The sequence below is a fragment of the Xenopus tropicalis genome, chromosome 2 (assembly GCF_000004195.4).
Source record: "Xenopus tropicalis strain Nigerian chromosome 2, UCB_Xtro_10.0, whole genome shotgun sequence".
NCBI lineage: Eukaryota > Metazoa > Chordata > Amphibia > Anura > Pipidae > Xenopus > Xenopus tropicalis.
In genome coordinates, this window is record NC_030678.2 from 165993839 (window position 1) to 166019520 (window position 25682).

Sequence of the window (25682 nt, forward strand, 5' to 3'; positions counted from 1 at the left end):
TCATGTGTCCCCTTTTTGATAAAGAGAGAAGATTTTTAAAGGTAAGGCAAAATCCCTGTTTTTCAATGCTAATGGCCCTGACATTTGCCCTTTTTATTAAACTAAATAGATAAGACTTCTATTGGCTGCTTAGTTGCCCTTTCTTTGGAGAAAACATTGTTCCAAATATTCTGTGTTTATTCGGAGTTCTTCAGTAAGTTAAATCCAATTAAAACAAATTTCAAAGCACAAAAATAGAAATGACTTTAAAAAATAGACCAGAAAGGGGATTAGATTTGTAATGCACGAACCAATTACAGCGCGGAGATTGTAGAGCCGATTTTGTTTAGAGCTCCATTTACTTTATCTAAAGTTTGAGATAAAACGCGTTGATCTTAAATGTGCAATGATGAGTAAATTACTCCTGCTCTCAGCATAAAAACCATTTCATTTCTAAAAACCGATTGGCTGAATGCTGATTGTAAACCTGTCAGTGTAGTCTAGACTTGAGGGTATTTCAGTTTGGTGCCAACATTTCTGTAAGAGACACCCAAACTATTCATTTGTTTTATACCTGGGAACGGTCATAGGGGCTGATTTACTAATCCACAAATCCGAATTCCGAATGGGGAAAAATCGGATTGGAAACGAACATTTTGCGACTTTTTCGTATTTTTTGCGACCTTTTTCGTGAATTGTCGCAACTTTTTCGTAGCCGGTACGACTTGCGCAAATTTTTCGTATTGAGCGCTAGTAAACGGCGGGCAAACCTTTCCGATTTTTTCGCGGCGGCTACGAAAAAGTTGTGACAATTCGCGGAAGTCGTAACGGCTACGAAAAAGTTGCGACAATTTGCGCAAGTCGTACCGGCTACGAAAAAGTTGCAAAAATACGAATAAGTCGCAAAATGTTCGTTTCCAATCCGATTTTTTCCCATTCTGAATTCGGATTCGTGGATTAGTAAATCAGCCCCTATGACTGTAGCCGGTACGACTTGCGCGAATTGTCACGACTTTTTCGTAGCCGTTACGACTTGAGCAAATTGTCGCGACTTTTTTGTATTGAGCGCTAGTAAACGGCGGGCAAAAACGGCTACAAAAAAGTTGTGACAATTCGCGGAAGTCGCAACGGCTACGAAAAAGTCGCAACGGCAACGGAAAAAAAAACGCAAAATACCGCTTTTCGGACGTTCGTGGATTAGTAAATCAGCCCCATAGAGTAACTACTGAGAGAGTCTCCTGAAGCTGAGCCGGTACCTCTGTTGTACGCATTACTAGGGGAACATCATTTTGTTAACCCTATACTGGAAGACCTTTTTGTGTCCCCTAAGCCTTCCCCAGCAGTTGTCTAGAGTTCCTACTTCATATACCTGCAGTCACAGAGGGATGATAGACTAGAGTTACAACTGTAACTTTAAATGTGTCTAGAGCAGGGGTGGCCAAAACGTCGATCGCAGTCCACCAGTTGATCCCCTGTGGATTTCTGGTGGAACACGTTGATGCCGGGAAGTGCAGCGGTTCTGCGCGTTTATTGGGTATGTGTGCGTATGCTGCGTCGGACGCGGGGAGGCTGGGCCGGAACTAGGGGTAGGCAGAAGAGGCAGCTGCCTAGGGCGCAACGATTGGGGGGCCTCTCCTGCCTGCCCCTAGGCATCTTTCTCTGTCATTGCCCCCGCCGCTTGTCACTAGCGGTGGAGGCAATGACCATTCTGATCGCGCCCCCCCTCGCACCTCTCCCCCCCCCCCTTGTGCTTTGGCGCGCATGCGCCATTCGGGGGGCGTGGCCGACCGGGTTGCCTAGGGTGCCCAGTCAGCTTGGCCTGCCCCTGCGGGGAGGAGCCAAAGGTTGATCGCCGGCGGAAAAAGTCTGGGCACCCCTGGACTAGAGGGAGAATAGTCTATTAAAGGGGTGGTTTCATTATTCATTTTGTACAGTTTTTGAATTATTTGCCGCCTTTCCAGCTTTCAAATAGGGGTCACTGACCCCGGCAGCTAAAAACTATTGCTCTGTGAGGCTACAATTTTATTGTTATTGTTACTTTTTATGATTTGTGTTTTTATTCAGACCCTCTCCTATTCATATTCCAGTCTCTCAATGCAATCTACCTAGCAAGCGCTCCCTGGTTGCTAAGGTATTTTGGACCCTAGCAACTTGATAACAGCCCCTTTAATTTAAGAAGATCAAAGCATGAAGATTGATTGCAAATGATCTATTTTTTGAGTTTAATAGGCTTAATACAAGGGAGTATGTAAGTTAGGGGGTTATGTAATAAAAGGCCCAGGAGCAGTAACTCATCTCTTATTGGTTGCTATGGGTTACTGCTCCTGGGAAAACTAAGGGGCAGATTTACCTCTTGAAATATGCGCTGGAGTGGCCATTGGCTTGTATGGATCTCAGCAGGTTTTTTGTTGAAAAATCCCAGATGAGACAGAAGACACAAGAAAAAATGATAACCAGTGTACTATTATTATTATTATATTTAATAACAGGTATTATACAGCCGATAAAAGAAGGTAATCAGGGCCTACCCAAAAGAGCTTACAATCTAGAAGCATATACCTGGTTATAAAGGCATTGGCCGCTTGGTGTTTCCATTCCCAGAGTACATTGTACATTTCTGGGGCTTTTCTCTTACTTAGAAGATTATAATTAGGAAAATAACTTCTCTAGGCGAGTTTGAAGCATATTGTTAAGGGAAGAGCAGCTGATACCTGGTAAGGCTGGCCCTGATTGCTCCCCTTATGAGCGTTATGGCCTGTGGCCCCTCCTACACTCGCCCGCCATCAAATTACTAAAGTGTCTGCGGCGCAATTTAAGACAATGTACCAAGGTCGCTTGCACATAGGAGAGCTTTATTCAATTCACTTATGGACGGGATGGCTGCAAGTTCACTAATCCTAGCATTGTCCTTTATGATCCTCAACCTGTGAGTGCAACAACTGCCTTTTTTTTTCAGGGGTTTAATTTCTTATTTCAGTCGCTCTTCTACTTTGCCTTATGAAAGTCATTGTATATTTTATTTCCTGGGATTTATATAGCGCAGACATATTTCTGCAACACTTTACAGAGAATATACATTGTTGACATCAGTCCCTGCCCCAGTAGAGCCTACAATCTAAGGCCTCTATCACATTCCCATCAGTCCCTGCCCCAGTGGAGCTTACAATCTAAGGTCCCTATCACATTCCCATCAGTCCCTGCCCCAGTGGAGCTTACAATCTAAGGTCTCTATCACATTCCCATCAGTCCCTGCCCCAGTGAGCTTACAATCTAAGGTCCCTATCATATTCCCATCAGTCCCTGCCCCAGTGAGATTACAATCTAAGGTCCCTATCACAGTCCCATCAGTCCCTGCCCCAGTGGAGCTTACAATCTAAGGCCTCTATCACATTCCCATCAGTCCCTGCCCCAGTGAGCTTACAATCTAAGGTCCCTATCATATTCCCATCAGTCCCTGCCCCAGTGAGCTTACAATCTAATGTACCAATCACATTCCCATCACTCCCTGCCCCAGTGGAACTTACAATCTAAGGTGACTATCCCATTCCCATCAGTCCCTGCCCCAGTGAGATTACAATCTAAGGTCCCTATCACAGTCCCATCAGTCCCTGCCCCAGTGGAGCTTACAATCTAAGGCCTCTATCACATTCCCATCAGTCCCTGCCCCAGTAGAGCTTACAATCTAAGGTCCCTATCACATTCCCATCAGTCCCTGCCCCAGTGAGATTACAATCTAAGGTCCCTATCACAGTCCCATCAGTCCCTGCCCCAGTGGAGCTTACAATCTAAGGCCTCTATCACATTCCCATCAGTCCCTGCCCCAGTGAGATTACAATCTAAGGTCCCTATCACATTCTCATCAGTCCCTGCCCCAGTAGAGCTTACAATCTAAGGCCTCTATCACATTCCCATCAGCCCCTGCCCCAGTGAGCTTACAATCTAAGGTCCCTATCACATTCCCATCAGTCCCTGCCCCAGTGGAGCTTACAATCTAAGGTCCCTATCACATTCCCATCAGTCCCTGCCCCAGTGAGCTTACAATCTAAGGTCCCTATCACATTCCCATCAGTCCCTGCCCCAGTGGAGCTTACAATCTAAGGTCCCTATCACATTCCCATCAGTCCCTGCCCCAGTGGAGCTTACAATCTAAGGTATCTATCACATTCCCATCAGTCCCTGCCCCAGTGAGCTTACAATCTAAGGTCCCTATCATATTCCCATCAGTCCCTGCCCCAGTGAGATTACAATCTAAGGTCCCTATCACAGTCCCATCAGTCCCTGCCCCAGTGGAGCTTACAATCTAAGGCCTCTATCACATTCCCATCAGTCCCTGCCCCAGTGGAGCTTACAATCTAAGGCCCCTATCACATTCCCATCAGTCCCTGCCCCAGTGAGCTTACAATCTAAGGCCCCTATCACATTCCCATCAGTCCCTGCCCCAGTGGAGCTTACAATCTAAGGTCCCTATCACATTCCCATCATTCCCTGCCCCAGTGGAGCTTACAATCTAAGGTCCCTATCACAGTAAGGCCTATATGTTTTCTGGAGTTTGGGAGGATACTAAAGAACTTGGAGGAAACCCACACAGATACAAACTCCTAGTAGATACTGCCCAAGCTGGAATTGAACTCGGGATCCAAACACTGCAAGGCAGCAGCACTACCCACTTTTGTATAAAGACTGTAATACTGACTGATGGGAGCAAGCTTACACATAATGGTAGACCAAATGTGCACCCTTCCATATAAAGTACATAGAAGACAGAAAAAGACCTACTCGATTAATTAACTGAGGGCAAGGACATCCACATAAGCTTTTAGGGGAGGTCCAATTCTTCAGGCGTACTCCTCAGAAAGGGCTTTTTCCCAAAAACTTGGGTTTTGGACTCATTGGACTTTGGAGTCGTTTTAATAAATGGGCAAAGGCAGAGGGGCACACATGGGGATTATACCTACATCAGTAAGCACAGACCATTTCTTCACTACCTGCCTTACTGTATTATACTATACATGCTTGGGGGTTATTCCATCACAAATTTCTTGGAGCAGATGGGACCCTAAAGGAGAAGGAAAGGGCCAGCTTATACCTTAAAGGAGAAGGAAAGGCATTTTGGCATTTTACTGCCAATAGATTCGCCACATTAGTGCCACCTAGAACAATATATTTATTCTGCAGAAAGCTTTACCATTCCTGATTAAAGAGCCCTAGAAGCTCCCTCTTTTTGTTCAAGATAGCAGCTGCCATTTTAGCTTGGTCTCTGTAGCTTCCGTGCTGGAGATCTGGCTTCTGGTAGCTCAGATTACACAGAGTTGGGAGGGGGGAGCAAATTCGGATGGGAGGGGGAACTAATTCTGATGGGAGGGGGAGAGGGAGAGAGAAGCAAATTGAGCACCTGAAGGATTTTTCTGAGAGAGGAAGTCTGATACTGAAGAACATGTGTACACAAAAGGAGACAAGAAATTCTGTGTATCTTTTGATAGAGGACTCTGTTAGTGCTTATGGCTGTATTTACATAGACCTTTCGTATAAAGCTTACTTAGTTTTTACCTTTCCTTCTCCTTTAAAAAGGCCCTGACTGGAGTAAATGCAGCCAGCAAGTTGGTACATGGTTCTCGTAGAGAGACAAGTATATGCATGTTGATTATGCCATTTAGTGGGCACAAACGTACGCCCATATTTGTGTCTAGCAGTGCGTCTGGCCAATTGTAAATGAGCCGTGAATGAATGCGTCTCTGCACCTGTTACTGTTATTCATGTGTATGTAACAGGCCTCACTTTACTGCCATTTCCCATAAGGCAAAAAGCCACCTGCAATGCTTCTCTCTGTGTTGCTGTTGCATTTACTTTTAGAAGCAAATCAATGCACGTTCTGCATTCCCTACATATACACTACTTGCGGGTGGCATACACTTCATAGTCTGTCCTTTTGGGGAAGGGGGGGGGATATATATATATATATATATTTATACAGGTATGGGATCCCTTATCCAGAAAGTTCCAAATTACAGAAAGGCCATGTCCCATAGACACCATTATAAGTAAATAATTCTAATTTCTGGGGGCAGAACAGCCCTATTGGGTTTATTTAATGGTTAAATGATTCCCTTTTCTCTGTAATAATAAAACAGTACCTGTACTTGATCCCAACTAAGATATAATTACCCCTTATTGGGGGCAGAACAGCCCTATTCGGTTTATTTAATGGTTAAATGATTCCCTTTTCTCTGTAATAATAAAACAGTACCTGTACTTGATCCCAACTAAGATATAATTACCCCTTATTGGGGCAGAACAGCCCTATTGGGTTTATTTCATGGTTAAATGATTCCCTTTTCTCTGTAATAATAAAACAGTACCTGTACTTGATCCCAACTAAGATATAATTACCCCTTATTGGGGGCAGAACAGCCCTATTGGGTTTATTTCATGGTTAAATGATTCCCTTTTCTCTGTAATAATAAAACAGTACCTGTACTTGATCCCAACTAAGATATAATTATCCCTTATTGGGGGCAGAACAGCCCTATTGGGTTTATTTAATGGTTAAATGATTCCCTTTTCTCTGTAATAATAAAACAGTACCTGTACTTGATCCCAACTAAGATATAATTACCCCTTATTGGGGGCAGAACAGCCCTATTGGGTTTATTTAATGGTTAAATGATTCCCTTTTCTCTGTAATAATAAAACAGTACCTGTACTTGATCCCAACTAAGATATAATTACCCCTTATTGGGGGCAAAACAGCCCTATTGGGTTTATTTAATATTTAAATTGTTTTTAACAGACTTAAGTTATGGAGATCCATATTACGGAAAGATCCCTTATCCGGAAAACGTCAGATCCCGAGCATTCTAGGTAACAGGTCCCATACCTGTATATATATATGCCACATCATTATTCGTTTGTATAGTTAACATAAAAGAGAGTTATACACTTTCCGGTGTAAGAAGAAAACACATTTATAATGCGAGGGATTAGAGATGAGATGTTGGGATATCGCTAAATTGTTACAGTTTATCACATAATCCCTGCAAGGTGCGGATCTCCAAGACAGTAGGGATCAGTCTATCTGCAAGGAACAGAGGGTAAGAGCACACTTCCATATGACGGACCAGTTATCTTTATTTTTCAGGTCAGCGCCAGAGTTTTTGATAAAGTGGGACTTTAGATAAAGCTACTGGACGCGATTAGCCGAACCCTGGCCAGTACGGATCAAAACAAGTGAGAGCAGGTAGAAGCTGTAGGCCTGCCGGATATACGAGCGCGTGTTTGAGAACAAATGTTTTCTTAAGCAACAGAGACCTGTATAGTTATTAAATAATAAATTGCAGTATGTCATATATGCAGTTATACTGTATTGAACAGTAACGCTCCTTGGGGTGGCGTAATGGCTTTTCTGTGCAGGTTCAAAGGTAAAGTGCAAGATAATAAAGGTCCCCATACACGGGCCGATTGTAGCTGCCGATATGGTTCCCATGGACCGATTCGGCAGCTTATCGGCCCGTGTAGGGGCAGAAACGACAGCCATACCTGACTGATATCTGGCCTGAAATTGGCCAGATATCGATCGGGCAGTTTAAAAGATTCAGTCGGATCGGGGACCGCATTGGCTCGTTGATGCGGTCCCCGAACTGACTGCCCCATTGCCTCCATTATAATTCGATCATTTGGCCCCAGGGCTAAACGATCGAATTAGCCTACTTGTTCCCCGATTTCGCCCACCCGTAGGTGGGGGATATTGGGTGAAGATCCCCGCTCTCTTGGCGATCTCGCCAAGCGAGCGGATCTTTACGTGTATGGCCACCTTAAGATACACGATACACCAATACGGAATGTATTTTAACTGCAAAACGTGCGCTTCTGTGTGTATCTGCAGCCATTGCCTAGACTCCTCACAGATAGTATAACTATGGGTGCAAAGATAATGGGTGCAAATGAAGGGGGTGCTTACCTAGCTGCACACTGATTTGGCTGCCAGAGATGCAGACTACACATGAAGCACAGCTAAAGCCTTAACTACATTCTGGACATGTCATATGCCCCGTCCAAAGGTATGGGCGCCCCATGATAATAGTGGTATCTGCCCCAGTCATTCACTCGCCGGTGTCTCTGATGATATTTACATTCTCATACTTACACAGAATGCTGCAATAAGCAATCTTACCGCCATTGCAAACATCCAGCAACCCTCCTGAAGGTAGGCACAACTGAACTTTGGAGAAATTTTGGACCAGACAGAGTTGTGGAAGAGCATATGTTCCTATCATAAGGTTGCTTTACTTCCAGATTTGAATGGCTGCCCAATAACTTAAGCCAGAGCTTTCCATAAGGGGTTAATAAACTCTGAGCTTTTATGTAGAGATTTTGGATTTTTAATGCTTGGTCCATACAAGTCATTGTATCACCTGTAATATGATATAGATTTTGTGGGATTACATGTGGGCCCCATTGTCGCCCCCTGTCATGAGGGTCAGCCCCTCTATAGTTACACTGCTGGCTTCTTTTCCAAAATTCCAACTGTGTGTGTGAGGCTTTCTCTAAAAGGGTCTGGAATTCATATTGCAACATGTCCGTGCCAAATAATTACAATTAATCTGAGTTACAACCACTGTATTTCAAAGGAACATTGCTGTGGGTCGTGCCCTTCTGCCTTCCTCCCCGCTCGCGACCTAACTGAGCCTATTTATAGGCGCGTGCCTGCCCTGCCCCCTCAGTGATGTCATAGGAGGGGCGGGTTCAGGTTAATAAATAGATGTAAAGCCGCAGCCCAGTTTGGGTAGAGAAGGGGCAGGTTACAGTTGGGTGAGCCGCTCCTCACTAGTGTGCCCTGCCAGTGGCGCTGGGTTGAATTTGAGTGATGAAGTGCCCACAATCAATGCTGCCCCCCATCCAGCCCACACTCTCTTCATCAGAACCAATGTGACAGAAAAGGTATAACATTTGCAACGTCTTGTCAGCAAGAGCAACCAATCAGCAGGTAGCATTTCCTGGTCACCTGTCTAAAAGCAAAGATCTTATTGGTTCCTGTGCGTTATTGCAGCTAAGCAAACTTTGTGCTTTTTTTTATTACATTCATGATGGGGGTAAGGACACAAGTGCTGCTCCCAATATCCCAGTTATATTTGCACTTAAGGCCCCCATACACCTATGGGTGGACGATATCGGGGAGCGTGTAGGTAAAAAAAAATCTGACCCCAGGGCCAAACGATCAAATTATATTGTCGTCAATGGGGCAGTCAGTTCGGGGACCGCATCAACGAGCTGATGCGGTCCCCGATCCGACTGAATTTTCTAACCTGGCCGATCGATATCTGCCCAATTTTAGGCCAGATATCGGTCGGGCAGGTCCCTCGTTTCTGCCCCTAGATGGGCCGATAAGTTGCCGAATCGGTCCAAGGGACCCATATCTGCAGCTACTATCGGCCTGTGTATGGGGACCTTTACTGTAGAGGCAAGAGTGTCTTAACTTTGCGCAAAATTTGTCTGAAACCTTGACTACTCCGTTAAGTGCCATAAAGAACATCTGATAAAATATGATTTCTACGTCTGTGTCATGTTGATACCAATAAATCCAAAAAGAGGATAATACCAACCTCTCCTTTGGTCGCCCGCTAACGTGAATCATTCTGAAAGCGGCACAATCAGATTGGCTTTTGTGACTGCGCTTTTACTGATAATTGTAAAAAGCTTCAAATCAAATTGTGATTGACAAGCAACATACTGGGGTGGAGGGGGGAACACATTTAAATGCGTCCCACTTCAAAACTGGCAGGAGCAGTTCTCTGCTAAAGCCACGGATCCCTGCCAAGCGCCGAGTCAAAGAAATCCACCGCCCCAGTCATATGCAAATAATACGTGGGAAACATGTTAATCAGAGCATCCATAATCCCTGTTTATTGATAATCTGTAACCAGCAGATGGCCGGAGCCCCATCCAACAAGGAGACTTGTTTCCGAGATTCGCAGTCCCAGGAAAGTTATTGAAGTTCTTCCATTGTAGCCGCCATGTTGCTGCAAAGAGCGATAGCTTTGAGGAGTGACTGGAACGGATGAGCTACTGTATTGGTAGAAATCAAACCACTCCGGCCTGGAACGTGCACAAGAGTTTCCTCCATTTTAACATGAGAGTGCAGGGAATGTTCTCAATGACTAGAGAGGCCTGTTGACATTAAAGAGCAATCCTGAGGGGTGTCCCGCGTCCTTCTACAGAGTCATAAAATTGGCTTCTGCTGTTCCTGCCTTGGATTTGGCTTATTTGGGTGTCCCACGTCCTTCTACGGAGTCACAAAAGTGGCTTCTGCTGTTCCTGCCTTGGATGTGGCTTATTTGGGTGTCCCACGTCCTTCTACGGAGTCACAAAAGTGGCTTCTGCTGTTCCTGCCTTGGATGTGGCTTATTTGGGTGTCCCACGTCCTTCTATGGAGTCACAAAAGTGGCTTCTGCTGTTCCTGCCTTGGATGTGGCTTATTTGGGTGTCCCACATCCTTCTACAGAGTCACAAAAGTGGCTTCTGCTGTTTCTGCCTTGGATGTGGGTTATTTGGGTGTCCCACGTCCTTCTACAGAGTCATAAAATTGGCTTCTGCTGTTCCTGCCTTGGATGTGGCTTATTATTGATTCTTTCTGACATCTCTGTAACCTTGGGGGGTGGGTGACTAGTGGAGTGTTTTAGTACTGAGTGGTGTATTCCATTGTGCTGGAGCATATTTAGTAGTTGGTCCCATTCGCTGATATAGCTGTGAAGCCCCAAGCTGTAGAACAGAATACTGTGTGAATGAAAAATACATTGGGAGCTATTTTATTAGCGATCATCTCTATCCTTGTATGGATCTCCACGATTGACTCAAGAGCAAACTACCAGAGATGCGCCAATAACATTTTGGATTTGGAGTCCCAAATTAGAATTGCCACCTGTGTGATTTTGAGCTGGACAGCCCAGTTTTCGGTAGGACTGTCCGGGTCAAAACTACCTGCCCAGTTTTCCAAATTGGGAAAACCGGGCAAGATTCTCTAAGACTGATGTGGCGATTGGCCAATAGCTGATCGCCTTGTCATAGCCCCGCCCCCATGACATTGAATTATTGCAGATATGGACTCAAAGTTCAGGGCTCCCCTTTTCTCTTAGATGCAGAAAGTCATAATTGTAGATGGATCCCAAAAGTTAGACCCCCCTCCCAATGATTGTATTCACTTATCTGATACCCTTGGCCAGTGCTCCTGTTATCTGAAAAGTGCCCTCATTTGGGGTTCCTCCAGCGAGCACCATGGAGTGATCCTAAATGTAACGGTAGTCGCCTGTCCTCAGCCTGCCTCCTCCCAATCCCACAATCCCCTGCACGCGTGATGTCAATAAGGAAAGGAACATCACAGTGCAATGCATTGTGGGATATGTAGTTCCTGCATGCTGTCTGTAAGCTGTGGAGAAGTTGTTACAATTTGTAACATCAATGTTTTAGTCCCTCCTCCCCTGCCAGGATTTCAAATGATGCAGAAAGAGAAGAACTGTTTTGCAACTGGATTTCAGCATATAAAAATTATATTTATTCCTACTTTTTGAAGGAACAGATTACAGTGATAGGGATATTAGGGGTTTCTGTGTTGTGTGGGGCTCTTTAACACATTTTGGTTTAGAATCCAGAGTCCCCCTTTAATATTAAGGTATGTTTAATTTAACTAAGGCTGACATACCATTGCACTAGATTCTCTCTGCCTTAGGCCATTTGCAAAACTAGATTTCAGCAGACGAATAAAAAAATTTCTACTGGTCAGGATCTTCTCTGAATGAAACTTTCTTATTAGTCTATTACAGTAAAATTACAGTTGCAGCAAGTATCAGACTTCTGTACGTAGCTCCCTGCTAACCAGATAAATTGTGCTTTGAAGTCGTCATTGTGTAGAAATGACAGCTCTGCACTTTATCATTAGTGATTATTCTTTTTCTCCAAGTACAAGTAAAATGACTGTATTTTGGACTATGTTTATGGCTCAGATAAAGTAAATAGGTCAATTAAAGGTTGGTTTATAGCAACACATCATACGCTGATCCTATAGCTTTAACTGTAAAGTATTCAGTTTACATTTTAATACAGCATTTATATTGCTAGAATTGACATCATTGATTAGAGAATTAATACACGATTTCTTTGGAAGCTTTGTTTGTGAAGTGTACAGTGGGGAAGAATTGCCATTCACATATACATATTACAAACACAGGCATAAATTGCCCCCCCCCCTGAGCACGGAAATGGAATTTTTGTAAAATGAGCTGCTCTCCGGGCAATGATTTTAATAACAGACTGGAAGATATATAGGAGAGGATCTGAATAGAAGGATAAGTAATACAAATATGGCTGCCCCTCATAGAAGAACATGGGGGATCAGATAGGAAATGTAAAAGCATTGGGCAGGTTGTTTGTTAGCGACGGTATCATATTAAGGTGAGGAAGGTATTAATGCCTCTGTTAGCAGTTCTTTCTATTGTCTCCAGGGTCAGACTAGGGCACCCAGACCCACCGGGAATGTAATTTTTAGGGCCAATGCAAAGGCCCTCGTCCTGATGTCTGCCTAACCCCCCCCCCTCCCCTGTGTACCGCGTATCTCCATTCTATTTTATTTTACTTTGTGGCTGGGATCAGGGGAAAGGGGGTATTTTCTCAGTGTCCCACTGGCCCAGTCCAACGCTGATCACTATCGCCTTCTATTATGCCATTGCAAGAAATATGGCCCTAAGTGCCAGAGGCATAGTTTGGCAACACTTGGCCTAGTCAGCCAGATGGGACCATAATTGTCACTTTTCATAGCAATGTGAACTCCCAAGTTTGCCGATAGTTTGTGGCATAAATCCATACCAGGCATTCCCCTCCATTGTGTCGTTCTGCATAAAAAAAATTCAGGGTGTAGAATTACCCCTTTAAACTTAAATCTATCTAACATACACTATGTTCCAAGTCTATGGATTAAAGGGGAATATATAAAAGGTAACCCCAACTTGAAAAGCGGCTATGTATTGTTTGTGAGCAATAAACATGTCTCGCTGTCCCACTGCGCTATACCGTGCCCACACAGCAGGCCTTTGGCAGCTCCGCAGTACGTGGCATTTATGTTATTTGAAATGAAATAACCCGCTGCCGAAGTAACACAAATACATTTCTCTGAGCTCCGGTAAGCAAACACGGCCACAGGGGTCACTCCACAAAGGATTGGCAAATAATTGGGTTGATTCCGGCCCCTGCTATGGGCCATACAAAAATGATTTGGAGCCGGCCTCGATGACGCTCTCCATTTCCTGGTTTGTTGCCTGTTATCAAAGCCGCTAAATGTCAAACATATTTTCCCACTGATTTATGATGTTTGGCTTTAGAGAGTTTCAGTAGGTCCCATTGATGTATGTGGCATTTCAAGTGAAAAATCTCTTTAGGATATGTTTAATGATGCAGCGTTTCAGCTCACTGTCACCCTCTGCTTTAAATCAAGCTCTCGGCATGTCGTGCCATATTGGAGCGGAATGACTTGCTCCCATCCGAGTGGCTTCCACTTTGAAATCATCACAGGGTCCTTCTGCGGGGGGGGGCTTTTGTGCGGCTCAAGGATACATTTTACTTTAGTGTTTGGCTAAGCAGGGGGGGTATAAGAACAAAGGGGGAGCCTTCAAACTGTATCTGGGGTTCAAAGTTCCCATTTCAGGTCCTGAAAAAATAATGTAATTTCCATGGTTTGGGGGAATCTTCTGTTGTGTTTTTGTAAATGGAGGAATATGTAGTCTAACAGCAAGAGATATCGTTTTCATTGGAAACTTAAAGGGAAACTATACCCCCAGAATGAATACGTAACCAACAGACCGTTTATATCATATTAAATGGTCTATTAAGGAATCCTGCCAAACTGGAATATATATATCAGTAAATATTGCCCTTTTACATCCTTTCCCTTGAGCCGCCATTTAGTGATGGGCTGTGTGTTCCCTCGGAGATCAGCTGACAGGAAGTGATGCAGCTCTAACTGTAACAGGAAGTAGTGTGGGAGCAAAAGGCAGAACTGCCCATTCATTGGCTGATGGGGCCTAGCATGTATGTGTGCCTTGGCTTGTTTGTGTGCACTGTGACTCCTATGATCCCAGGGGGCGGCAATTAATTCTTAAAATGGCAATTTTCTATTTAGCATTACCCAATGGCACATACTAATAATAATTGCCCTATCCTGAAAACCATTTGTTATTTTGAATGCTTTAGAAGAAAATACCTGTAAAAAACTCAGCTTCCTGTCATTTGAACAAAGGTGATATGGCGATGCCGGGGAAAGTATCAGGAGATGCATCAACTATGCGGCGATCGATTGATCGAGCCTAGCCTGACGTCTGTAGAAGGAGTTTTTTTTAGTGTTACTTTTCCTTTAATGGACATATATACTTGAAGGTATTCACTGCTGACTTGGCTTCCCTTTACCGATTGGGCTGTCTATATGTTGAGAACTGGGCTGTCCCCAATCACCATACAGTAGATTGGGCTAAAAACAGGCTGTCACTGCAGTTCTCCATTAGCTGGTCTGCATGAACTGATCTGGTTCAGGGGTCCCCAACCTCTTTTACCTGTGAGAAACATTCAAATGTTTAAAGACTTGGGGAGCAACACAAGCGCCATAAAAGTTCATGGAGGAGCCAAATAAGGGCTATGATTGGCTATTAGGCAGCCTCTATGCACCCTATCAGCTTACAGGGGGCTTTATTTGGTAGGAAATCTTGTTTTTATACAACCAAAACTTGCCCCCAAGTCAGGAATTCAAAAATAACTCCCTGGTTTGGGGGCACTGAGAGCAACACCCAAGGGGTTGGGGAGCAACATGTTACCCCTCAGTCACTGGTTGGGGATCACTTCTCTAGTTGTTGTCAAAGAAGCCAAACAATTGAATGAATCTGATTTCAGCCAACCACTTGGGCAAAGTCTGCTTGTTTCCAAATGAGCTTTTCTCCCGTGTATGGCAAGTATCTCATGATAGACACTAAACATGTATAAATAGTAATATTAAGCCTTTCTTCCTGAGTTCCAATTTCATTGTCCTGATCATTAATCAAGTGGTTGGATCAGCCCCAGGTCTTTTAGCCAATCACTTTCTATTAGTCTCCGGCATTAGGAGCCCGTAGCTTTTCTTTCTGTCCAACCTCTGCAGCAGGATTAACAGCCTTTCCCTCAGACCCCCAGCGTGACTATAATCTACTTCTAGCCCCTACGTTATATCAGAGTATAAGGCTTTTTCCCTCAGTTGCACAATTATCCACTGAATTTCCCATTCACTGCCTCAACTGCTCAAGTGCTATACATTGTCTTCCATCCTTCAGCAGAGAAAATATTTTATTTAAAAGAAAAAATAAATAGATATATATACACATACTGCACTTTAATGATGTGAAGGCTGACAGAAAGTTGACTTGGCAAACTGTCATCCCTCATATCCAACCTGCCCCATCCCTGATGTCACCAAGGGGGAGGGGCAGGCATAAAACATAAATAATACACATTATATTTATATAGTATATAATTGATTGATGGCAGCTGGTGGAAGAGGATTCAGTGCGCGCTGGTGTCTCAGGTGGGGAAACAGTCAAAGTTTAGCCAGTACATAACCTGCTAAAATTATGGCCTTTTTCCAGAAGTTAGACACCCCCCAAGTGATAGTATTTACTTTCCCGATACCTTGGGCCAGTGCTCTTATTAGCAGAAAACTGCCCCAGCTCGGGGTTTTGAGCAAAGAATGTTCCTTTTCTTCTGCTTTGTCTTTCTTCACTACCTCGGGCCGACGCAGTAAAGTGAATAATTTGGGGTTTAAGTTTGGCTTTTCACTTTACTGTGTATGCACACCCACACAATGAGAAAAGAAATGGGACAATGGCTTTGTGGTGCTCACTGAGAAGAACCCCAGGCTGGGGCAGTTTTCTGCTAACAAGGACACCTACCGTATATACTTGAGTATAAGCCGATCTGAATATAAGCCGAGGTACCTAATTTTACCTAAGAAAACTGGAAAAACTTATTGACTCGAGTATAAGCCTAGGGTGGGAAATGCAGCCGCTACTGCTAAGTTTCAATAATCAAAATAAATACCAATAAAATTACATTAATTGAGGCATCAGTGGGGTAAATATATATTTCAAAGAAAAACAGTAATCTAGCTCTGTAAGTGGAGAAGAGGGTCAACAAAAACAATATGAGTACTACCCCACGCTCATTGCACATTGGCAAACTGGCAGCAGACCCAGTCCCGGAGCAGATGTAAGGGGGAATAAGTATTGCTAGTGGGAGCCTAGGCCAGGGCACTGGAGGGTCTGGTTGCGGGTGGCCTAATTTGCACACAAAGGACAGAGTGTGCTAGTCTGGGGGGACCGATGGCACCCAACTCGTGTATAAGCTGAGGGTGACTTTTTCAGCACATTTTGGGTGCTGAAAAACTAGGCTTATACTTGAGTATATACAGTATATAAATGAAGCCTCTGTTTTCTGCTTTGTAGGGTCAGTGGCACCAACAGCCACACTAAAGCCACCCATACATGCACCAATAATATCAAGGTTTCGTACGATATTCGTTGCGTGGATGGCGGCTCGACGAGGAGACCGATATCGCAGGAGGCTGCAGATATTGGTTGACTCAATGATTGGCCAGGTTAAAAGATTTTGATTGGGCGCCATTGAAGGCACCCAAGCAAAATCTATGTTCAGGGCTGAATTGGCAGAAGGAGTTAGAATTTCTATTGTTTCTACCTCCATATCTGACGATTCGAAATTGCTACGTGTATGGCCACCTTAAGCTGCAATAGGAAGCCTAATAACTCTAAAGCCAAATAAAAAGAAACATTGAACACATATGCAGTTAAACTTTCTTTTTAAAGTAAATGACTGGAATTCTATAGAATTAGGAACTCACAATTTTACCAGTACGACTACTCTATTGCTCTGCGTAGCACATACAAACAACTGATTTATATATAACCGTAGGCATTTCTGGGGCTGTGTTCCCCCTAAACATAACTCTTACTAATTAATGATACTGTTATGTGTTTTGTGATGAGAGCGGTACCTGCTTTCCTGGGCATGGATATTCCTTGTGAGAGCTTCAGCCTGAGGTAACCGCTTCCAATTTACTGTGAAATGCCTACGGTTTTACATTCCTGTCCTTTTTAGTGTGTAGATGGCAGCGTTTGTATCATATTCTGCAATAAATCAGGCAACGTTTGCTTCCTTATGTCTGCTGTGCCATAATATGATTCCCGATGCCTCTATACCCCCAGTCATGGCTCCTTGGCATAAGTGCCGAAGCTTTTAACCCTTTAAGTGCCAGCCGAATTCGTCATTTCGGTTCCCCCCAGTGCCAGACGTTTTTTAAGCATTTTGTACTCATTCACTTTAACAATGTTTTTTGGTAGGAAAACCTCCATGAAACTAGGGAAATTATATATCGTTTTTTTCGTCACTAATTGGGCTTCGACATACATACCAAATTTTATAACTTTTCTGGAGATATGATGTGTATTTTGGGTGAATTATGTAAAAAAAAAATAAAATTATGAAAAATTTCTGTATATTTTGAGTTTTTTTTCCATAGAAAAGTTAATTTTACAAACTTTTTTTTGTTGTTTGTAAAAGCCCTGATACTCCCAAGTCCAACGATACCAAATATGTGGTGGTACCCCACAGTTCCTGTCCAGAAGTAACCCCCAAACTAAAGCAATACTTAGTACAATATCACACCAGAACAAAGCGGAAAAGCGCTTGTAACAGTTGATGCAGCATAACTTATATGTAAATCTAAAATATCCCCTCATGTTTGGTATCTTTAGAAACTACAGACCTTCAGGTTTCTAGGTGCAATGTAGTTTTCACTAAAAAGCCAAATACCTTTTGTCAGTGCATTGTGAAATTTGGAAGTTTTTTTGACATTTTTTTTTTTTCTAAAACGTAAACTTGGACGCATGATCAAATGTGGATTTGACAAAAAAAAATCTCATAAAAATTTTCTAACAAAGGCAAATTTGAAAGACAAATTTCTACTGAATAAAATGATGCCCCATATGTATGGGTGCACATAAAGACATGGGCACCAAACACTCCAAAGCAGGGGCAATGCACAAGGGCAATTACAGCTAAAAATGTGGGTGCTGTGCTCTATGTGCACTACCTGCAGTTTTTCAGTGTTAACCCCCCTACTTGTGAAATAACCCCCACAAACTATATATTTCTGAAAAGTGCACACCTTCAGCTATTCAGAGACGCCACTCTTCTCTTTCTACATAGAAAATTGTGGCCGCAGTCCCTTGCAGAAGTCAGCGCTTTGGTCAGAAATCGAGGAAAAAACTGATAAAAAACCTAGATTTCTCCCCAAAATCTCCATGGCAACTACCAAAAACTTACTAAACATCAATCTGCAAGTTCCCCTGAATAAAACAATACCCCATATGTATGGGTGCACATAAAGACGTGGCCACCAAATGCCCCAAAACAGGGGCAATGCATAAGGGCAATTTCAGTTGATATTTTGGGGGCTGCGCTCTATGTGCACTTCCTGCAGTTTTTCAGTGTTAACCCCCCCTACCTGTAAAATAACCCCCACAAACTATATATTTCTGAAAAGTGTACACCTTCAGCTATTCAGAGACACCACTCTCCTCTTTCTACATGGAAAATTGTGGCCGCAGTCCCTTGCAGAAGTCAGCGCATTGGTCAGAAATCAAGGAAAAACCAGATACAAACCTAGATTTCTCCCCAAAATCTCCATGGCAACTACCAAAAACTTACTAAACATCAATCTGCAAGTTCCCCTGAATAAAACGATACCCCATATGTATGGGTACACATAAAGACGTGGCCACCAAATGCCCCAAAACAGGGGCAATGCATAAGGGCAATTTCAGTTGAAATTTTGGGGGCTGCGCTCTATGTGCACTTCCTGCAGTTTTTCAGTGTTAACCCCCCCTACCTGTAAAATAACCCCCACAAACTATATATTTCTGAAAAGTGCACACCTTCAGCTATTCAGAGACACCACTCTCCTCTTTCTACATGGAAAATTGTGGCCGCAGTCCCTTGCAGAAGTCAGCGCATTGGTCAGAAATCAAGGAAAAAACAGACACAAACCTAGATTTCTCCCCAAAATCTCCATGGCAACTACCAAAAACTTACTAAACATCAATCTGCAAGTTCCCCTGAATAAAACGATACCCCATATGTATGGGTACACATAAAGACGTGGCCACCAAATGCCCCAAAACAGGGGCAATGCATAAGGGCAATTTCAGTTGAAATTTTGGGGGCTGCGCTCTATGTGCACTTCCTGCAGTTTTTCAGTGTTAACCCCCCCTACCTGTAAAATAACCCCCGCAAACTATATATTTCCAAAAAGTGCACACCTTCAGCTATTCAGAGACACCACTCTTCTGACTGCGGCCACAATTTTCCATGTAGAAAGAGAAGAGTGGTGTCTCTGAATAGCTGAAGGTGTGCACTTTTCGTAAATATATAGATTGTGGGGGTTATTTCACAGGTAGGGGGGGTTAACACTGAAAAACTGCAGGTAGTGCACATAGAGCGCAACCCCCAAAATTTCAACTGAAATTGCCCTTATGCATTGCCCCTGTCAGAAATCAAGGAAAAACCAGATACAAACCTAGATTTTGGTCAGAAATCAAGGAAAAACCAGATAAAAAAACCTAGATTTCTCCCCAAAATCTCCATGGCAACTACCAAAAACTTACTAAACCTCAATTTGCAAGTTCCCCTGAATAAAACGATACCCCATATGTATGGGTGCACATAAAGACGTGGCCACCAAATGCCCCCTAACAGGGGCAATGCATAACGGGGGGCTTTGCTCTACCTGCAGTTATTTAGTCTAAACACCCCCATACCTGTGAAATAACCCCCGCAAACTATATATTTCCAAAAAGTGCACACCTTCAGCTATTCAGAGACACCACTCTTCTCTTTCTACATGGAAAATTGTGGCCGCAGTCCCTTGCAGAAGTCAGCGCTTTGGTCAGAAATCAAGGAAAAACCAGATACAAACCTAGATTTTGGTCAGAAATCAAGGAAAAACCAGATAAAAAAACCTAGATTTCTCCCCAAAATCTCCATGGCAACTACCAAAAACTTACTAAACCTCAATTTGCAAGTTCCCCTGAATAAAACGATACCCCATATGTATGGGTGCACATAAAGACGTGGCCACCAAATGCCCCCAAACAGGGGCAATGCATAAGGGGGGGCTTTGCTCTACCTGCAGTTTTTCAGTGTTAACCCCCCCTACCTGTGAAATAACCCCCACAATCATATATTTACGAAAAGTGCACACCTTCAGCTATTCAGAGACACCACTCTTCTCTTTCTACATGGAAAATTGTGGCCGCAGTCCCTTGCAGAAGTCAGCGCATTGGTCAGAAATCAAGGAAAAACCAGATAAAAAACCTAGATTTCTCCCCAAAATCTCCATGGCAACTACCAAAAACTTACTAAACCTCAATTTGCAAGTTCCCCTGAATAAAACGATACCCCATATGTATGGGTGCACATAAAGACGTGGCCACCAAATGCCCCAAAACAGGGGCAATGCATAAGGGCAATTTCAGTTGAAATTTTGGGGGCTGCGCTCTATGTGCACTACCTGCAGTTTTTCAGTGTTAACCCCCCCTACCTGTGAAATAACCCCCACAATCTATATATTTACGAAAAGTGCACACCTTCAGCTATTCAGAGACACCACTCTTCTCTTTCTACATGGAAAATTGTGGCCGCAGTCCCTTGCAGAAGTCAGCGCTTTGGTCAGAAATCAAGGAAAAACCAGATACAAACCTAGATTTTGGTCAGAAATCAAGGAAAAACCAGATAAAAAACCTAGATTTCTCCCCAAAATCTCCATGGCAACTACCAAAAACTTACTAAACCTCAATTTGCAAGTTCCCCTGAATAAAACGATACCCCATATGTATGGGTGCACATAAAGACGTGGCCACCAAATGCCCCCTAACAGGGGCAATGCATAACGGGGGGCTTTGCTCTACCTGCAGTTATTTAGTCTAAACACCCCCATACCTGTGAAATAACCCCCGCAAACTATATATTTCCAAAAAGTGCACACCTTCAGCTATTCAGAGACACCACTCTTCTCTTTCTACATGGAAAATTGTGGCCGCAGTCCCTTGCAGAAGTCACGCTTTGGTCAGAAATCAAGGAAAAACCAGATACAAACCTAGATTTCTCCCCAAAATCTCCATGGCAACTACCAAAAACTTACTAACCATAAATCTGCAAGTTCCCCTGAATAAAACGATACCCCATATGCACATAAGTACATGGCCGCCAAACCTGAAAATGCATAATATTGGGGCTGCACTCTATGCACCCCTTTTTTTTTTGCCTGCACCCGAATGAATGGAATACGCTCGGGTGCAGGCACATGTAGCCGATATACGCATGAAAACGCGTGAGAATGCAAAGTCTCGCGTTTTCATGCGTATATCGGCTACATGTGCCTGCACCCGAGCGTATTCCATTGATTCGGGTGCAGGCACAAGTAGCAGGCGTAGGGCTGAATTTTCGGCAAGCGTTTTTCCACTTGCTGAAAAAATCAGCCCTACGCCATGTGTGGCATCAGCCTAACCCTTGGCAATAGAAACTACCAGAACAATCTTAGCACCTCTGGACCTTTCTAGAACAACTGAAATCAAATGAAGTTAAAATGGAATAAAACCACTAAAAGCAATCAAAGAACAATAATTGCAATGAAATCGGTGATCAGAGCCCTGGATCCACCAACGTCACTGCAAAAGCAACCTTTTTAGGGCACTAAATACACAATAAAGAACAATGCAAAGATAAAACACCATAAAATCAGTAAATTCAAATAAAAACCGCTCAAACCAACAGAAGAACAATTATTGCAATGAAATCGGTGGTCAGAGCCCTGGATCCACCAACGTCACTGCAAATTCAGCACCCAATAGCAATACAAAAGTTATAGTGCAATAGAATAATTCAAAAACAGAAATCAATTATGAAAATGCAAAAAAAACACTAAAATGCAACCAAATAAATCAGATAATTATAGAGCAAGATCAGAAATAAAGTTTTAGTAAAAAAAAAAGACTGCCAGAGAAAGCAAAGAAAGAAAGAAAAGAAAAGAAAGAAAGAAAAAAAAAAAAAAAAAAAAAAAAAAAAAGTGTAAGTGTAAGTGTGTGTGTAAGTGTCTGTGTGTGCTTGGGAAAGTTGTAAATAAGTGTGTATGTGTACAAAAGTGTAATAATGACAAAGATAGAAGAAGAAATAGAAAAAAAAAAAAAAAAAAAATTTTAGACAGTTGAGATAGAAATAAGCAAAATAAACAGTGGTTAGAGAGTTGTAGTTCAGCTTACACAATGCAGGCAGGCGATCAGGGCGACCAATCTGGCAGGAAGGCAGCAGGAAGGCAGCAGGGGGGCTCCAGCAGTCTCACGTGGCAGCAGAGTGAAGAGGCGACGGCGGGGGCGGCGACAATTAAAGGGACAGCAGTGGACACGTCATCAATGCGTGTCCACTGCTGTCATTGGCTGAGGACCCGGATCGGCGGCGCTGGGGGACCCGGATCGGTAAGTATGACCTCTTGTGCTCGTTGCCTAGGGGGTTGTGCAGGCTTTACAAGCGCTGCGCTGCTTTAAAAGCGAGCGCAGCGCTTGTAAACCCGTTAGTGCTGTAGGACGTAGATTCTACGTTCTATGGCACTTTGGTCCCTTGGTACCTAGGACGTAGAATCTACGTCCTATGGCACTAAAAAGGTTAAAGTACTCGGTGGCACCATTACAAAAGTCGTCTCTTCAGATTTCATAGCTTAGAAATGAAAGTGAGAATAAAACCTTTTCTAATCATTCAACCAGAAGCCGCCATAATTGAAATAAATCCTCTGATATCCATGGCTTTGATCAACGTGCCACTAGATAATCTCCATTTTGGGGTATTTGGCTGCTTTGAAGAACAACGGTTGTTTGTTATGCAGAGTTTTCTTTTGTTGTCGGTTCCACATTCAGATGAAAGTAGAAAGATCTGGGAATCCTCTCCGGCCAATGATTCGCTTCTCCAAAGGGGTTTCTTCCATGCTTAAATGGTGTGAAGGGCTGCAGGAGGAGGAGGAGGAGGACTGGGAGATTCCACCCAAACACAACTGAAGCTTTTTGAAAATAATTTCAAGCAACATTTCAATAAACTTTGATTAAAAAATATGCAGCCTTTTCATGATATTTAATGTAATAATATGGTTTGGAACAGTTCCCTAAGCCCCGCCCCCTGTTCCCCTGCTGATTGGCTGGCTACTGTTACATTTTATTTGAGTCGCAAAGTAGTCGCCTGCCCTCAGCCTGCCTCCTCCCAATCCCACAATCCCCTGCTGCACACGTGATGTCAATAAGGAAAGGAACATCCCAGTGCAATGCATTGTGGGTTATGTCGATCCTGCATGCTGTCTGTAAAAAAGTGGAAAAGTTGCTACAATTTGTAACATCAATGTTTTAGTCCCTCCTCCGCTGCCAGGATTTTAACTTTAAGAAGAACTGTTTTGCAGCTGGATTTCAGCAAAAAAATGGTATTGGGAGGGGAATAATAGCCTCTGGGAAGGGACTGGGGCTGTGGGATAGCAGGTATAGTAGGGAGAGATGGTGCCTATAGTAGCAGTGGGGGGATAATAGCCTCTGGGAAGGGACTGGGGCTGTGGGATAGCAGGTATAGTAGGGAGAGATGGTGCCTATAGTAGCAGTGGGGGGATAATAGCCTCTGGGAAGGGACTGGGGATGTGGGATAGCAGGTATAGTAGGGAGAGATGGTGCCTATAGTAGCAGTGGGGGGATAATAGCCTCTGGGAAGGGACTGGGGATGTGGGATAGCAGGTATAGTAGGGAGAGATGGTGCCTATAGTAGCAGTGGGGGGATAATAGCCTCTGGGAAGGGACTGGGGCTGTGGGATAGCAGGTATAGTAGGGAGAGATGGTGCCTATAGTAGCAGTGGGGGGTTAATAGCCTCTGGGAAGGGACTGGGGCTGTGGGATAGCAGGTATAGTAGGGAGAGATGGTGCCTATAGTAGCAGTGGGATAATAGCCTCTGGGAAGGGACTGGGGCTGTGGGATAGCAGGTATAGTAGGGAGAGATGGTGCCTATAGTAGCAGTGGGATAATAGCCTCTGGGAAGGGACTGGGGATGTGGGATAGCAGGTATAGTAGGGAGAGATGGTGCCTATAGTAGCAGTGGGGGGATAATAGCCTCTGGGAAGGGACTGGAGCTGTGGGATAGCAGGTATAGTAGGGAGAGATGGTGCCTATAGTAGCAGTGGGGGGATAATAGCCTCTGGGAAGGGATTGGGGCAGTGGGATAGCAGGTATAGTAGGGAGAGATGGTGCCTATAGTAGCAGTGGGGGGATAATAGCCTCTGGGAAGGGACTGGGGATGTGGGATAGCAGGTATAGTAGGGAGAGATGGTGCCTATAGTAGCAGTGGGGGGATAATAGCCTCTGGGAAGGGATTGGGGCAGTGGGATAGCAGGTATAGTAGGGAGAGATGGTGCCTATAGTAGCAGTGGGGGGATAATAGCCTCTGGGAAGGGATTGGGGCAGTGGGATAGCAGGTATAGTAGGGAGAGATGGTGCCTATAGTAGCAGTGGGGGGATAATAGCCTCTGGGAAGGGACTGTGGCTGTGGGATAGCAGGTATAGTAGGGAGAGATGGTGCCTATAGTAGTAGTAGGATAATAGCCTCTGGGAAGGGACTGGGGCTGTGGGATAGCAGGTATAGTAGGGAGAGATGGTGCCTATAGTAGCAGTGGGGGGATAATAGCCTCTGGGAAGGGACTGGGGCTGTGGGATAGCAGGTATAGTAGGGAGAGATGGTGCCTATAGTAGCAGTGGGGGGATAATAGCCTCTGGGAAGGGACTGGGGCTGTGGGATAGCAGGTATAGTAGGGAGAGATTGTGCCTATAGTAGCAGTGGGGGGATAATAGCCTCTGGGAAGGGACTGGGGCAGTGGGATAGCAGGTATAGTAGGGAGAGATGGTGCCTATAGTAGCAGTGGGGGGATAATAGCCTCTGGGAAGGGACTGGGGCAGTGGGATAGCAGGTATAGTAGGGAGAGATGGTGCCTATAGTAGCAGTGGGGGGATAATAGCCTCTGGGAAGGGACTGGGGCAGTGGGATAGCAGGTATAGTAGGGAGAGATGGTGCCTATAGTAGCAGTGGGATAATAGCCTCTGGGAAGGGACTGGGGCTGTGGGATAGCAGGTATAGTAGGGAGAGATGGTGCCTATAGTAGCAGTGGGGGGGATAATAGCCTCTGGGAAGGGACTGGGGCTGTGGGATAGCAGGTATAGTAGGGAGAGATGGTGCCTATAGTAGCAGTGGGGGGATAATAGCCTCTGGGAAGGGACTGGGGCTGTGGGATAGCAGGTATAGTAGGGAGAGATGGTGCCTATAGTAGCAGTGGGAGGATAATAGCCTCTGGGAAGGGACTGGGGCTGTGGGATAGCAGGTATAGTAGGGAGAGATGGTGCCTATAGTAGCAGTGGGGGGATAATAGCCTCTGGGAAGGGACTGGGGCAGTGGGATAGCAGGTATAGTAGGATGTGATTAATTGTTCCTTCGGACTCATTTCACTGTAGGTATGTTACCAGTGTACACTAGTTTCTGTTTTCCGTTGCTCTATTTCCGAAGTTTG

At 44.1% G+C, this 25682-nt stretch overlaps 1 protein-coding gene across 3 annotated transcripts in view; it reads left to right on the forward strand.

Moving 5' to 3' along the window:
• slc36a4 (solute carrier family 36 (proton/amino acid symporter), member 4) overlaps positions 1–25682 on the forward strand; it is a 104415-nt gene that overhangs the window by 76057 nt on the left and 2676 nt on the right. The window contains exon 12 of one of the 3 annotated variants that reach the window (XM_031897338.1): positions 7115–7233. The exons of the other annotated variants lie outside the window; for them this stretch is intronic. Coding sequence (XP_031753198.1) covers positions 7115–7134 — 20 coding nt within the window. The 3' untranslated portion in view covers positions 7135–7233. Of the gene's footprint in view, positions 1–7114; positions 7234–25682 lie in introns of those variants that run through there. 3 annotated transcript variants of the gene reach the window in all.